Source organism: Rhinichthys klamathensis, unplaced genomic scaffold (assembly GCF_029890125.1).
Source record: "Rhinichthys klamathensis goyatoka isolate OS25496 unplaced genomic scaffold, OSU_Roscu_1.1 h1tg000485l_1, whole genome shotgun sequence".
Taxonomy (NCBI): domain Eukaryota; kingdom Metazoa; phylum Chordata; class Actinopteri; order Cypriniformes; family Leuciscidae; genus Rhinichthys; species Rhinichthys klamathensis.
The window spans coordinates 823039-839262 of record NW_026606972.1 but is presented as its reverse complement, the minus strand read 5'-3'; the positions used below and the strand labels follow the sequence as shown (position 1 = coordinate 839262).

Sequence of the window (16224 nt, the reverse complement as noted above, 5' to 3'; positions counted from 1 at the left end):
AGAACGTGCGGTCCAAAATAAATTCAAATAAAGTATTCAAATTTGAATAATTTAACAAATAAAATGTAATATGTCTGCTACAATGTAGGCACTGCATAAGAACAGCTTCCAAAAAAAGTACAATATCTTAAAACTATGATGTTATCCATGATTTGCTATTATTCTATCATGATTATTAATAAAGGTAATTATTTTAATGTAATTGAATTTATTGAAACCCCTAGTTTCTGTAAATGAAAAGGTCTGGAACAAGAATTTTTGTTACCATTTTAGCTGAAGTAAAACAGAAAAAAATCATAACATCGATCATAAGAATCATACACAAGTTGAACTACGAATAATGTCAGTAGCATTTGTCTGCCAAAAGAGGGAGCCGCTGAGACTAAGTCCGCTGATGACGTGTCGAGCAACATGGCAGCGCCTATGATGGAGCATAACAACCACAGCAGAAATGATCTTTCTCATCTAAAACGTACAGATAGCAGTAAATCTGAATCTCCATCAGAGGATGGAAACCTTACAGATGATGTAGTCGAACTTGTACAGAAAGAGATAGGTGGCGATCTTAAGTCGCTAAAGAAGGTGTCAGGGCTTTTGGATAAATTGACACTAGAGAACAAGCAGCTGGAGGAGCAGGTAAATACAGCTATAGAGACTCTGTGAACATTATATGTTTATATTTACATACAGTACACCTTGCTTGCAGAATCTGCAAAATGTTCATTATTTTAACAAAATAAGAGGAATCATTCAAAATGCATGTTATTTGTTTTATTTAATACTGTCCCGAATAAGCTATTTTACATAAAAGATGTGTGCATATAGTCTACAAGACAATTTATATATATATATATATATATATATATATATATATATATATATATAGGCTATATAAATTACCCTGTTCAAAAGTTTGCACACTCTTGGTTCTTAATACTGTGTCATTACATGTTTTTTGTTGTTTTTTTTTTTTATGGTTGTGCTTGAGCATTCATCCTAATGTAAATCCAAAAGAACACTTTGACAGCAATGGGCTTTATGCACAGCTTCACAACTTCCTGAACTTCAGCCAGCCCTTTGTTTCCTGTCTGTCATTATTGGACAAACTGATTAGTCCAGGTGTGCCTAATTATTGTTACTGAGGCCAGGCACACCTGAATTAATCAGTTTGTCCAATAATGACAGACAGGAAACAAAGGGCTGGCTGAAGTTCAGGAAGTAGTGAAGCTGTGCATAAAGCCAATTGTCTATGCATGCAGGTGCAGACTGTATCCTCTTCAGTGCCGTTGCGTGTGTCCGCTGCCCTGTCCGCAGCAGAGGAATCTCGAGTGAAGCTGGAGTCTTTACTGGAGGAGGAGAGACTTTTGTCAAACACTTTGCAGCAGCATCTGCAGGGTGCACAGGTCTGGGCTGACGGCATCGGGCAGGTCTTGGGTCAGCTTGACACATTAGAGAGGCATATGAAATACCTGCAGTGTCTGGCTCGTATTGAGGAGCTCAGGTAAGGCTTAAACCCTATATTGTCTGTCCAAACGTTTTGGAGGCTCATGTAGGTGTATATTGGTATCCAACACATTTGCTCTTCCCTTCTTTCATGTTGCATTAGTGACCGTATCCAGCAATATCTGATGACCAATAGCGTGTGGGATGCGGTGGGTGCAATAGACAGTATGGCCTCTCTGGATATGGGTTTGCGGGAGTCAGGCTGTAGCCACCTGAAGGCTTTCATCAGGGAAACACTTCGCTTTTGGCACAAGATCCTTAAAGACAAACTGTCCAGGTATTAGAGGTGCAGAGTATTCCGAGTTGTGCTATTTGAAAGTGCTGATTTCACGCTAAATGTTTGGTTCTGATTCAGTGATTTTGAGGAAATCCTGACGCAGTTCCACTGGCCATTCATCTCGCCCCCAACACAGACCCTCTCTCCCCCAGCCAACGCACAGGAGATCAACAGCCAGCTGGAGCTACTGGTCTCCCAACTTCTCTCTCTCCAAACCTCGTATCCTTAATATTCTGGCACCTAAATACTGATTCATTTTCTCAATACGCTCCACTAGATTGCTTAATGTTCGTAACTCGAAGTAAAGTGTGAGACGAACTACACAAGATGCTGTTAAGACCTACTATTTTTTTTTATTATTATTTATTTGTGCTTTCATTATTTATTTATACTTTGTATTTATTTATTTTCTGTTTTTTAAAGATATAAAGTTGGCCATTTCCCTTATGATGTCCACAACAATTTGCTTAAAGTGTGATACTAACTGCATGACCTACATGATGACTAACTTAAGATGCTGTTAAGGTCAACTGTTTTATTTTTATTTAGATATTATTATTTATAGTTATTTCCTTTTTTTTAAAAGGTATGAAGCTAGTCATTTTTCTTAATTTACAACACCAATTTTGAGACAAACTACAGCAGATGCTGTTATTTATTTATTGTTTATTATTATTTTCTTTTTTTATTTCAGGTTTTTTTTTAAAATGCAAGGCTGGTCATTTTCCTTAACAGGTGTTGAAGTGATGACCTTATATCAGAGAAGAAGGAAATACTATCTCATCCTGGACAGTCCCAGACTCCTCCACTCTCATTGCCCATTCAGATCATGCTGCTTCCCCTCAGTAAGAGGTTCAGGTATCACTTCACTGGAAACCGCCAGACCAACAATTTAAGCAAGGTCAGAGATTACACATTTACTGTCATTCAGACTAAAATAAGTCTCCTTCTCCATTTTGTAAAACAAACAAACAAACGCAAAGAGTTGTGTGAATATGCAAGCTACTGATAAGTAAACATACACTCACCTAAAGGATTATTAGGAACACCTGTTCAATTTCTCATTAATGCAATTATCTAATCAACCAATCACATGGCAGTTGCTTCAATGCATTTAGGGGTGTGGTCCTGGTCAAGACAATCTCCTGAACTCCAAACTGAATGTCAGAATGGGAAAGAAAGGTGATTTAAGCAATTTTGAGCGTGGCATGGTTGTTGGTGCCAGACGGGCCGGTCTGAGTATTTCACAATCTGCTCAGTTACTGGGATTTTCACGCACAACCATTTCTAGGGTTTACAAAGAATGGTGTGAAAAGCGAAAAACATCCAGTATGCGGCAGTCCTGTGGGCGAAAATGCCTTGTTGATGCTAGAGGTCAGAGGAGAATGGGCCGACTGATTCAAGCTGATAGAAGAGCAACTTTGACTGAAATAACCACTCGTTACAACCGAGGTATGCAGCAAAGCATTTGTGTAGCCACAACACGCACAACCTTGAGGCGGATGGGCTACAACAGCAGAAGACCCCACCGGGTACCACTCATCTCCACTACAAATAGGAAAGAGAGGCTACAATTAGCAAGAGCTCACCAAAATTGGACAGTTGAAGACTGGAAAAATGTTGCCTGGTCTGATGAGTCTCGATTTCTGTTGAGGCATTCAGATGGTAGAGTCAGAATTTGGCGTAAACCGAATGAGAACATGGATCCATCATGCCTTGTTACCACTGTGCCGGCTGGTGGTGGTGGTGTAATGGTGTGGGGGATGTTTTCCTGGCACACTTTAGGCCCCTTAGTGCCAATTGGGCATCGTTTAAATGCCACGGCCTACCTGAGCATTGTTTCTGACCATGTCCATCCCTTTATGGCCACCATGTACCCATCCTCTGATGGCTACTTCCAGCAGGATAATGCACCATGTCACAAAAGCTCGAATCATTTCAAATTGGTTTCTTGAACATGACAATGAGTTCACTGTACTAAAATGGCCCCCACAGTCACCAGATCTCAACCCAATAGAGCATCTTTGGGATGTGGTGGAACGGGAGCTTCGTGCCTTGGATGTGCATCCCACAAATCTCCATGAACTGCAAGATGCTATCAATATTAGCCAACATTTCTAAAGAATGCTTTCAGCACCTTGTTGAATCAATGCCACGTAGAATTAAGGCAGTTCTGAAGGCAAAAGGGGGTCAAACACAGTATTAGTATGGTGTTCCGAATAATCCTTTAGGTGAGTGTAAGTACAACAATAAGATCTGATATTCACTTAAATCTTCTGTCACCTTTACAGCCAGAGTGGTATTTGACTCAAGTCCTCATTTGGATGGGAAACAGCTCCAACTTTATGGACGAGAAGATTCAGCCTATATTGGATCGTGCTGGGAACAAAGTTAACGCCAGGGTATGTTCAGAATTGCATTGGTTAATGTTGGCATGAAATGAACATTTTCCAAATGCATGTGATCTTAATGTTTCATTCTAAAAAAAATACAAAATGTCATTACTCGATCTTCCTGTGAAACGTCAGACTTCTCTCTGGTGATGTTTGCCAAAATTTGTCAAAATGGAATTTCAATCATTTCTCTTTCAATCGTTTCACTAGACGTTCATCACATTACAGAAGAAAAGATCTGTCGCTTCCGCTTTATCACGACTTGAAAAATGCTGACAAAGCCATCTCCAGGCTTTAAAGTCTTCTCAATCTATCCTCCAGGTGGAGTTGTGCAGAGGACTCCTGACTCTGGCGCAGGAGAAGTTAGCCCAAGATGCTCCTCGATTGCTCTATGACGATGCTCTCTTCTGTCACCTAGTGGATGAGGTGCTGCAGTTCGAAAAAGAGCTCCGCAGCACCCACAGTTACCCGCGTGTCTACCCTGGCGTCTTGCACATACTACTGGAGGAGACCGTGTTCCAGAAGTGGCTCAGTGTGGAGAGAAAAAGTGAGTCTAAATGCTGCATACTTGGGTCACGACGCGATTTCAGTTTTGATGATAAATTAAATTGTGTACGTTGCCCTCTAGTGGCTGTGGAAAAAGTGGACGCCATGCTGTCTGCAGAGGGAGCCTGGAGCTCTCAGTACAAGGACATCACTGATGTGGACGAGCTCAAAGCACCAGATTGTGCAGAGACCTTCATGACCCTTCTGCTGGTCATCACGGGTATTGATAAAAATTCATCCTCAGATTTGATTCTTATAGTTAAAACTTGTTTCTGAACCTCTCCGCCATCCTTTTCTCAGAACGGTACCGCTCTCTGCCATGTCCGCGGGCTCAGCTCAGTTTCCTGGCTTTGCAGAAGGAGCTGGTGGATGATTTCCGTATCCGCCTCACACAGGTCATGAAAGAAGAGTCCCGACAGCCGCTGAGCCCTCGCTACTGCGCCATCCTCAACGCTGCCAACTACATCTCCACTGTTCTCAGTGACTGGGGGGACAATATTGTAAGTGTTTTTGAGTCACACTGAGGCTGACAGGAGTTCACTCTGTATGAGAGTGTTGATGCAAAAAAATTTGTTGAAGTCGTTTGCCATCTTTTATGATAATTTCTTCTGGTAAACGTCTCTGGTTACTCACGTAACCGTAGTTCCCTGAGAGGAGGGAACGAGACATTATGTATGGGGAAATCCATTTTCCTCGAATCATGAAGTCTGATAGAATAACTCTTTTGCTTGCAAATAGCCAATGGCGGTCCCGCCATCACCTGATTGGCTGACACTGCTCAATATAGGTGACGGCGGGCGCCAAAAACCTCAGAATCTTAGCTGAACGAGAGTAAGGAGACTGAGAGTCCCTCCCACGCGGCAGGTTACGTAATGTCTCGTTCCCTCCTCTCAGGGAACTACGGTTACGTGAGTAACCAGAGACGTTCCCTTATCGAGTCGGTCTCTCGACATTACGTATGGGGAACAATAAAACCCCCGCCGCGTGGGAGAAACCCCGCCCAGCTCTCAGGAACAGACACCGGACCTGGTTGAAACATCTATTGGCACAGAGCCAACTCGGCATCTGCACCAACGAAGGCCCCTCCCATCAAGCTAAGCACGCTGAACTGAATGGAGGGAGATTGCAGCAAAGTGATTGGTGCTTAGGAAAATACTGCCGGCTATGAATACGGGCATAACAAAGGGCACAATATAGTGAACATGATAGCTATGCTAATAATAACTCGCACTGTCTGACGACTAGTCGAACCGTGGCTAGAGCGCGCGCCATCGGGGCAGTCTAGCCTAGTCCAACGACAGCTCAGCTTTCTCTCCCTGCACTGACAGACATGTGGTGCGAATGAAGGGATATCCAAGTTATAGAATCTCGCGAAGGTATTACGAGACGACCAACCTGCCGCGAAACAAATGTCTTGAATAGACATGCCTTTCGCCCACGCCCATGATGACGCCAAACTCCTAGTGGAGTGGGCGTGCACCCCTATAGGGAAACGGCTTCCCGTGAAGCATAAGCCAGCCAGTGCACAGCCTCCACTATCCAGTGAGATAGCCTCCGTTTCGACAACGCGCCGCCTCTTAGCACCCGCGTAGCAGACGAAGAGCTGCTCTGAAGTTCGAAACTGGCTAGTTCTGTTCACATAAGCACGCAGGGCACGCATGGGGCACAAAGCGTACTTCTGAGACTCTGAAACACTGACCTCATCCGGGCAAAATGCTGGAATTGTAACCACCTGGGCTCTGATGAATATACGCAGTAGATAATAGCCCCATAATAGCATAGCACCTCAGTAAACAACAAACACATAGCCGTAGCTACAACTGTGAGTAGACAAGTTAGCACAGAATAGCCAGTTGCACTGAAGGAAACGGGGCAACATAACAGCATAGCACATGCACGTAACAGCATCGGTCGCTGTAGCGCATCCATGCATGTACATAACGCAGCATAAGTCGCCGTAGCGACAGAACTGCGTAGAGACAGAAACTGAGATGTACAGTTCGATCAGGATGGCTAGCTGCACGGAAACGGGGCAGCATTACAGCATAACATATAGTAAATTGCACATCCGTGTACGTACATACATCCAGAAACTGTGAGTATGCACGGTAGATTAAGATAGCTAGTTTTGCACTGAAAGAAACAGAGCAACAAAATAGCAACACACGTCCTTATACGTACATAAGTGCAGTGTAGTCAACAAACTGAATATGTCAGTGTTAGATAGGATAGCTGGTTGTTGCACTGAATGATAGAGGGCAACATAACAACATAACACATCAGTGTGCATATTTTAAACATCTGCGTGTATAATGCAGCTCAAGTCGCTGAAGCGACCGAAACTGCATGAATATGCGTACACAATGGTCCATTACATTGAAGGGCAGCATAACGCTTCAATATCTACACAGATGCAACGCAAGTCGCCGTAGCGACGACTGAGACTATGCACAAGCAGTTACATTTTTGTGTACAAAAAACAGCGTCAGAGGCGTAGCGACATCGACTGTGAATGCGTAGTTAATCGGAATAGCCGGTTGCACTGAGGATACAGGGCAGTATATAACGGCATAAATCATAGACGCATATCAATGTACATAACACAGCGTCAGTGGCATAGCGACATCGACTGTGAATGCGTAGTTAATCGGAATAGCCGGTTGCACTGAGGATACAGGGCAATATATAACGGCATAGGCCTAAATCATAGACGCATATCAATGTACATAACACAGCATCAGTGGCATACCGACATCGACTGTGAATACGTAGTTAATCAGAATAGCCGGTTGCACTGAGGAGACAGGGCAACATATAACGGCATAAATCATAGACACATATCAATGTACAAAACACAGCGTCTGTGGCATCGCGCAACAACTGTGACTACACAGTAAAAGAGTAGCCAGTTGCACTGAAGGATACAGGGCAATATATAGCGGCGTAATAGTTACACATATCAGTGCGTTGTGTGTACACAGCGTCAGTTGCATCGTACAACAATTGTGAATACGTAGTATTCAGAATAGCCATTTGCACTGAAGGATAGGGCAAAATATGACGGCATAGATCATAACACATATCAGTGTGTAGTGTGCACAAACACAGCGTCAGTTGCATCGCACGACAACTATGAATACACACTGGCCCTCATTTATCATTCTTGCGTAGAAACGAGCGTATATATTGGCGTAAGATTATGCTTGCACTCCTCTCACCGCCTGATTTATGAAGCTGTGCGTACCTTTGAAATCCAGGTGTACGCAATACCTGCCCTTGATAAATCCCGCGGCTGAAAACGATCGTCATTAGAATAACACGCCCCTATATATTCAAGTCTCCGCTTCCCACACGCCCTCATTTTACGCCATGTACACACGGAAGATGGCACAGAAGAGAAACTTCTCTGACGTGGAGCCGAAATGACCTATCACAATGCATTATTTTACAGCAAGTCTTTTGAAACAATTAGCATTCAATTTCGAATCACGTCACATGTATTGGGGTGTACAATAGTGATGATGATGATGTGATGTGGAGTACCATTCATTCACATTAATAATTGCATGACAATTTGTAATATTCTTCTTATTATTATGATTTTTATTATTAATGACGCTTATTGTTATTTAGAAGAAGAACGTCGTTATTATTATTTGTATTATTATTATTATTATTATTTAAAAGAAGAAGAATGTATTTTTTATTATTTTGTCAAGTCTGAATTATTTTTTGGTCATTGAAAGCCTTTCATTACCAAACCCAGTCCGTGCGCACCTGCCGGGCCAAACCCTGAAACGTCAGGGTAAAGCGCACAGGCTCGCAACTGAAGGAATACATATGGCTACAAATCAAATGGTTTGGCAAAGTCACACAAATTAAACATTGAAGTCCATGTTGCACAAAAATAAACACTGAAGTTTATAATTACTATGTTGTTGTTGTTGGTCATAATATGTCACATCTTTTAGTTTGTCAGTGCGTTTTGTGGTGTTAGGAATTGTTTTTCTGCGCATTTCCGCACTAACTCAAAACGTGCGTACACCACCTCCTGAGCTGGCGTAGGATTTGAGCGTACCGTACGCCAACGTCCATATTGATAAATCTCAAAGTCACCGTGGTTTTGGGTGTACGCCAGGTGTACGCTGGAAATTTGGTGTACGCACTTTTGATAAATGAGGGCCACTGCGTAGTAATCAGGATAGCCATTTGCACTGAATGACACAGGGCAATATATAATGGCATAAATCATTACACATAACAGAGTGCGGTGTGTACGTAACACAGCGTCAGATGCATCGCGCACCAACTGTGAATACGTAGTAATCAGAATAGCCATTTGCACTGAATGACACAGGGCAATATATAAGGCATAAATCATTACACATATCAGTGTGCAGTGTGTACAGCTTCAGTTGCATCGCACGACAACTGTGAATACGTACTGCGTAGTAATCAGAATAGCCATTGCACTGAAGGACACAGGGCAATATATGGCATAAATCATTACACATAACAGTGTGTAGTGAGTACGTAACGCAGCGTCAGTTACATCGCGCAACAACTGTGAATACTTACGGTGTAGTAATCAGAATAGCCATTGCACTGAAGGACACAGGGCAATATATGGCATAAATCATTACACATAACAGTGTGTAGTGAGTACATAACACAGCGTCAGTTGCATCGCGCAACAACTGTGAATACACACTGTGTAGTAATCAGAATAGCCATTGCACTGAAGGACACAGGGCAATATATAATGGCATAAATCCTTACACATAACAGTGTGGTGTGTACGTAACACAGCGTCAGTTGCATCGCGCAACAACTGTGAACACGTACTTGCAGTAATCCGAATAGCCATTGCACTGAAGGACACAGGGCAATAATGGCATAAATCATTACACATAACAGTGTGGTGTGTACGTAACACAGCGTCAGATGCATCGCGCAACAACTGTGAATACACACTGTGTAGTAATCAGAATAGCCATTGCACTGAAGGATACAGGGCAATGAATGCTGCGGCGGGGGCTGGGCGCCAGCCACCGGGGAAGCATTGACTGCTATATGAAATGGTATAGCTCGTCCGCGGCATCATGCACGGGGACATAGATAGCCATCTCCTCGGGTTTCCCCGAGCTTCCGCTCTGCGATGCGTCTCCCGGGGGAGAGGCTTCGCCTATGAGGCGGGTAATAATGTTGGGGAGAGAAGCTCTTTTGCTGAGACATGTAATGTACCTTGTTATTGAAACAGAACACAGCGGTTTCAGAAACAACACATTCTCGTCGAACTCTGGGCGGGAACACGCCCTCTTCGCACGGGTCCGACGAACACGTCCCGCGCTCTTTCCTCCCTGTCACGCACATCAGGAGCGCTGTTTTTTTTTTTTTTTTTTTTTTTTTTTTTAGCGACTTCCTGAACTGCCTCTGGCGGAAGGGAGGCTCTGGCAGTAGATGAGGCGTCATCTTAGATTGCTTGACGGTATCTTTTTTGACGTGGAACTCCGAGAAAAGGGGGGGGGGGGGGGCAGCGCCGAGGCCACCTTTCCGACGGCAGCTCCTTGGGCGCTGTCCACTCCAGCTCCATATCTGCCACCGCCTCAGTGAGAATGGCCATAAGCTCCGCATCCAAAGAGGCGAGGGCGCCTTCAGACGGAGACTCGGACCATTGGCGTCGTCATCGTCGTAACCGAACGAGATAATTCCCGCGCTTCCTCAAGAGGGCGGTAAATGGCCTCAAGAGTAACTCACGGGCTCTGCCACGTGAGGATGGCGTGGACCTTGGGCCGACGTCAGCGCCTCAACAGAACCCGCGAATGGAGATCTCTGCCGTCTCCCGGTCCGCGGCTCGACGGCGGCAGACTGGGGAGAGGCAGGAGACACAAGGTCGTCGCTTCGTGTAACGGCCAGCCTTGCACGAAGGATCTGATGGGAAGCTCCTCACAGGCGGGACATCCCGATCCCTCGAGTGCCGCCTCTGCGTGGTCCCGCCCCAGGCACAGCACACAAGTTGTGTGCGTCCGGTAGGGGTGTAACGGTACATGTATTCGTATTGAACCGTTTCGGTTCGAGGCTTCCGGTTCGGTGCGCATACAAACCGAACGATTCCTTGGACCATTTTTCCTGCCGACAAAATTCGCGCTGGCGCGATCACCACAACGTTGCGCAACATCAAATGGCAAGCGTAATGATAGCGGAACGAAACTGCGCTACTCATTATTGTGCTTCACGGACCGTTTATAAGTTCGGACCAGCAACATCTGTGCAGTGCGAGCCGATCTCGATCAAGCGACACTGCAACTACACAGCGCTAAGAGATCCAGTGAAGAAAACATTTGAATTCGCCACTGAAGTAATAACATCGCTGCGAGATCTAGTGAGAAGCATTCACATTTCTCCGTTATTAACCATAGATCTCTATTAGATCAAACAGCGCTGATGTGGACACCAGGAGAAACATTGTGCCGTGAATGAACTAGTAATACTTTACGTCCACAGACCAGCAACATTCACCATGGATTTAATATAGTAACACTAACTGTAACCAGTTTGGCTGGAATAGTGAAATGCTTTCAAGTACTTCACACATCTTTTTCCAGCACTTCAAAACTCAAATATTATATAAATAAATATATGAAGAGTTCAGATGCAAAAGCCTCTAAATGCCATTTGAAATTTTCTTCTAGAATGATCATTTTTATGAAGCTTGTATATTTAAGTTCAGTAATTTCACTCAAATGACAATTAATAGGTAATCTTCATTGCCATTTAAGTGAAATTACTGAACTTAAATATACAAGCTTGATAAAAATGATCATTCTAGAAGAAAATTTCAAATGGCTTTTGCATCTGAACTCTTCATATATTTAAATGTTATTTTTAATGTGATGACCAAAACATTATTTGTTCATCCTTCAAAGATGACACCCATTTATAGACCTGAAAGTTTCAAGATGTAGGAAAACTCACACTTATTTAAAAAATATTTTTTCTTTTAACAAATAGGAAATTCTCTGGCATTTCTTACATTTTGCTGTATCGAAAACATACCGAACCGTGACTTTAAAACCGAGGTACGTACCGAACCGTGATTTTTGTGTACCGTTACACCCCTAGCGTCCGGGGATTCGATGGGTCCACCACACGGGCGACAAAGAGACATAATATAATCCACCGGAACGCGAGAGGGGAATTAAAACTCCTTAATATACTCCGCTCTGAATGCGTACATCAACGGTGAAAACAGACTCGAGTGAAGAAAAAAGATTCTGAGGTTTTTGGCGCCCGCCGTCACCTATATTGAGCAGTGTCAGCCAATCAGGTGATGGCGGGACCGCCATTGTCTATTTGCAAGCAAAAGAGTTATTCTATCAGACTTCATGATTCGAGGAAAATGGATTTCCCCATACATAATGTCGAGAGACCGACTCGATAAGGGAACTGCTTATTAATATTTTAAACAGTTGTCCACCAAATCAAAGTCATGTGGCGCAACCAAGAGGCAGAAAAAAATAAAATAAAATCATAGAGATGAGGACCTGAGGACCTCATGACTATGACTCCAGGTCAATAAGCCTGGAAATCTTAAAATATCAGATATTTTGACCTTTTTATGACAAGGCAAAGTTAGTTCAGGTTGTAAAATGTCATGTGAACTTTTCAAAAAAGTAATATTTATTTATAAAATCAATGTAATAAATCATATTAAATATAAAAATAACTTTTTTTAACTTGTTCGAAAATAATGACTAGGATGTGTACACTCGCATGTATTCAAGGTGAGAGGAAAATATGTTATTACTTTTTACGTCATTGTTAGACCACATGACAATTTTAGAGTTATTATATTTAATCTTTCCTTAAAAATGGTAAAAAGATTTTCAAATCCATATGAAACCAACATGAATACAAAGAGTACATTTCTAAGATAAAATAAAAGATGATTCTTTTTATTTTTGTTGTGGGCACTATCATTTATCTTTGAGCCTTGAATTAATAAAAACTAGAACAGAAATACGTATGTGTGTACAGATTCACTTTCATTGTGTTTTCTCTCAGTTCTTCTTGCAGTTGCAGCAGGCGGCGGTGTCGGTGGGCGAGGAGATCCTAGGCCCTCTAGGGGCCACAGAGACGGGCCGACTGGCCTCTCTGGAGGGATCTTTGTTTGAGGCTCTTTTGGCTCTGCTGGAGAGGCTACGAGGAGACATGCTGGGACGATTATTGGATGCAGTCATGAGAGACAGCAAGGAGAAGGCACAGCCATACTGCAAGGACAGGTAACCTAAAACTGTTGTGCTTATGATGCATTTATATAATTTCTTGTGAGAATATGCTTTTTGTCAGTGTAGTTTAATTTTAAAGGCACACTGTGGAACTTTTCAACCTTTATAATATATTACCAAAACCCATTGAGATGGTACATCGACTTACAATAGGTTGAATGACACGTCTGCCGAAGCCTGAAGGTGTCTGTATCACTTTTACTAGCACTATGTAACTTCGGGTTTCGGGTAGGAACCCGAGCACAAAAAGAACTACAAAATTCGACCGCTTTACGGCATACGTCACTTCCCCCACCACCCCAACTTCCTCTAACGTGAGAGCTCAACTCGCGGATTGCCGGCGTCTGTATGTTGTCGTCATGGCTGAATCAACAGCTAACTTACTCGGAAGAAAGCGAAGAAAGCAAAGATTTTGTCAGAGGAGACCAAAAAAAGAAAAAGGGAGAGTTTAAAATAAACATCGGCATAAAAGTGTAGCCTATAATGTAATATTTACTGCGAATTCGTGTAACAAAACTGATATAAGTCACAACATACTGCCGTATACAAATGTAAATGTTTTTTTTTCCTTTCAGCTCATACATGTTTGTATTTGTGTAAAAGGAAAAACAAACTGAAGACTGCAAATAACGGAAATATGTAGTGAGTTATATGAGTTTTTTTACACGATTTCCCGACTACTCGATTTCATCTCCAACCCATTGCAAAGAGATCCTGAAGACGTTAATTGTTTGCTTCAGGTGTGTTTGATTAGGGTTGGAGATGAACTGTGCAGGACAGACGATCGGCAGGAGCAGGATTGGGCAACCCTTGTCAATGCGACTTACCTGATCAGACATTGTTTTCTGCGTATGCTACTTTTATTCAATTTGTTTTCTTTATAGGATTTATATTATTAATCTTATATTTATATTATTATTTTGGTCAGTAGTGAATCGATTAACTTTCTCCAACATACAAATCAGATGCCGTCTGCACAGACATAAAGACACGGGAGGTTGACCGGTTGACTGTTTGTTGACTTTTGCGACAATGCTGCGGCGCTGGTGGCCTCTAGGGGCACTAGACGTGAAAATTACAGGTCGAGCGCACCCTAGTGGCCAAAAATTCCACAGTGTGCCTTTAACCTCAAGAGCCTTTACCTTGCTCTGACTAAAATTGGTCTGTTTCAGGTGGATCTCCTTGCCATCACAAAGTGACCAAGCCACTATGTCATTATCCAGCTCTGCATGTCCCATGATGCTTTGCCTGCGGGATCACCTGCTCCAGCTGCAGCAGATGTTGTGTCTTCCTCTTTTTCAGATGTTCTGGCAGGGCCTCACAGAGAGGCTCGACTGCTTCATCTACGAAGATGTCAGTCTCTTGCTTCGACATTTTCTGTTAAACCCTACCATTTCTGTTAATTTACCACAAGCGAATGTTGACACAACTATTCAAAAGTTTGGGATCTGTAAGCTTTTTGAAGTTTCTTATACTCAAAAAGGCTCCATTTATTTGATCAAAATACATTTAAACAGTAATATTGTGAAATATTATTACAATTTAAAATAATTACAAATTTATATTTCAAGATATTTTAAAATATAATTTATTCCTGTGATGCAAAGCTGAATTTTCAGCATTATTTCAGACTTCAGTGTCACATAATCCTTCAGAAATCATTCTAAAATTTGCAAAAATGTGCAGCTAAAGAAACCATTCTTATTAACAGTGTTAAAAACAGTTGTGCTTTTTCATATTTTTGTGGAAAGCGTGATATGTTTTTTTAAAAATAAATTGTCTTTGATAAATGTAATGCATCCTTACCAAAACAAAAGGACTTGTTTCTTTCCAAAAAATTAAAAATCTTACTGACCCCAAACGTTTAAACAATTGTGTAAAAAATGTAGAATGCTTAGAGACGTTCATTTCATATAATAACTTTACGATAGGCAGGAGTACATGTACATGAAGTCTATGTACAGTAAATTGATGAAGTGTGTTTATCTGTTTTTTGCTCTCACTCACAGTTGATCCTGTATAACCATTTCAATGAAGGCGGAGCTGCACAGCTTCAATACGATATGACCAGAAACCTCTTCCCTCTGTTTGGACACTACTGCAAGAGACCTGAAAACTTCTTTAAACAGTACGTCTGTTTATTCAGAGCTAATACTGTATATACACTACCGTTCAAAAGTTTGGTCGGTACCCCAAATACTTTAATACTTTTAAAAGAATTCTCTTCTGCTAACCATGGCTGCGCTTATTTGATTAAAAATACAACAGAAATCAGTTATAGTATTAAATATTATTCCAGTGTAAATCAGCTGTTTTCTGTGTGAATATATAGTAAAGTGTAATTTATTTCTGTGATGAAAGCTGAATTTTCAGCATCACCAGTGTCAGTGTCTTCAGAGTCAAATGATCCTTCACAAATCAGTATAATATGAGGATTTGATGCTCAAGAAACATTGATTATTATTATCAATGTTGAAACAGTTGTTGGTCTGTCAGTTGTACAGTATTTTTTGTTTGTTTTTTAGGATTCTTTGATGAATAGGAAGTTCAAAAGAACAGCATTTGTTTGAAATAGAATCTTTTGTAACATTATAAATGTCTTTACTGTCCTTGATAAATAAAAGTATTGATTTCTTTCCTCCAAAAAATAAAAATAAAATTCTCACTGACCCCAAACTTTTGAACGGTAGTGTAGAAAAAAACCATTTTCATTTCTCTTTCCTTGTCTCAGTGTGAAGGAGGCCTGCATCATCCTGACTCTTAAGGTTGGTCCGGCATTGTTGTTGTGTGATGTGCTGAAGCAGTCAGAGGAAGATGATGGCTTTCTAAACCATCAGCAGTCCAGTCCAGAGTCAGCGCTCAATGAGCTGGGAGTCTACAAGCTGGCTCCCAGTGACGTGCAGATCCTTCTCAACCTCCGCTCAGCCTGGCTGAACCAATGATAATACACCAATTCCTTATTTAGGATGCTTTACCAAGCACTAAAACACCTCTCATACTCCAGATGTGAATGAATAAATCTCCTACATCGGATGAGCTATTTAAAGTGAACTGAACCTCAGAAGGGAAATATGAAGAGGATGCGGATGCGGATGCTGATGTAAAAACAAAAAATAATAAAGTATAAAAAGGAAAAATAGAAGCTTTCGCTGACATTATGAATAAATTAATACATGTTTTTAGTGCTTTCCTCTTTATTTGGTGTTAAAACATTAAA

At 41.9% G+C, this 16224-nt stretch overlaps 1 protein-coding gene across 1 annotated transcript; it reads left to right on the top strand.

Annotated features, from left to right (window-relative positions):
• Positions 1-378: 378 nt before the first annotated feature.
• On the top strand, positions 379-16187 carry rint1 (RAD50 interactor 1). The gene is made up of 13 exons (XM_056237398.1): positions 379-636; positions 1260-1501; positions 1607-1780; positions 1859-1999; positions 2525-2681; positions 4072-4182; positions 4495-4720; positions 4802-4939; positions 5020-5219; positions 12784-13001; positions 14180-14360; positions 15017-15135; positions 15739-16187. Exons 1-13 carry the CDS (start codon positions 412-414, stop codon positions 15947-15949), a joined length of 2343 nt encoding a protein of 780 aa, XP_056093373.1. The 5' UTR covers positions 379-411; the 3' UTR covers positions 15950-16187.
• Positions 16188-16224: the final 37 nt, after the last annotated feature.

Coding starts and splice junctions, on each gene's coding strand:
- rint1 (XM_056237398.1), top strand. CDS start 412: ATGGCAGCGCCTATGATGGAGCATAACAACCACAGCAGAAATGATCTT. Junction 637..1,259: donor ACAAGCAGCTGGAGGAGCAG/GTAAATACAGCT, acceptor CTATGCATGCAG/GTGCAGACTGTATCCTCTTC. Junction 14,361..15,016: donor ACTGCTTCATCTACGAAGAT/GTCAGTCTCTTG, acceptor TCTCACTCACAG/TTGATCCTGTATAACCATTT.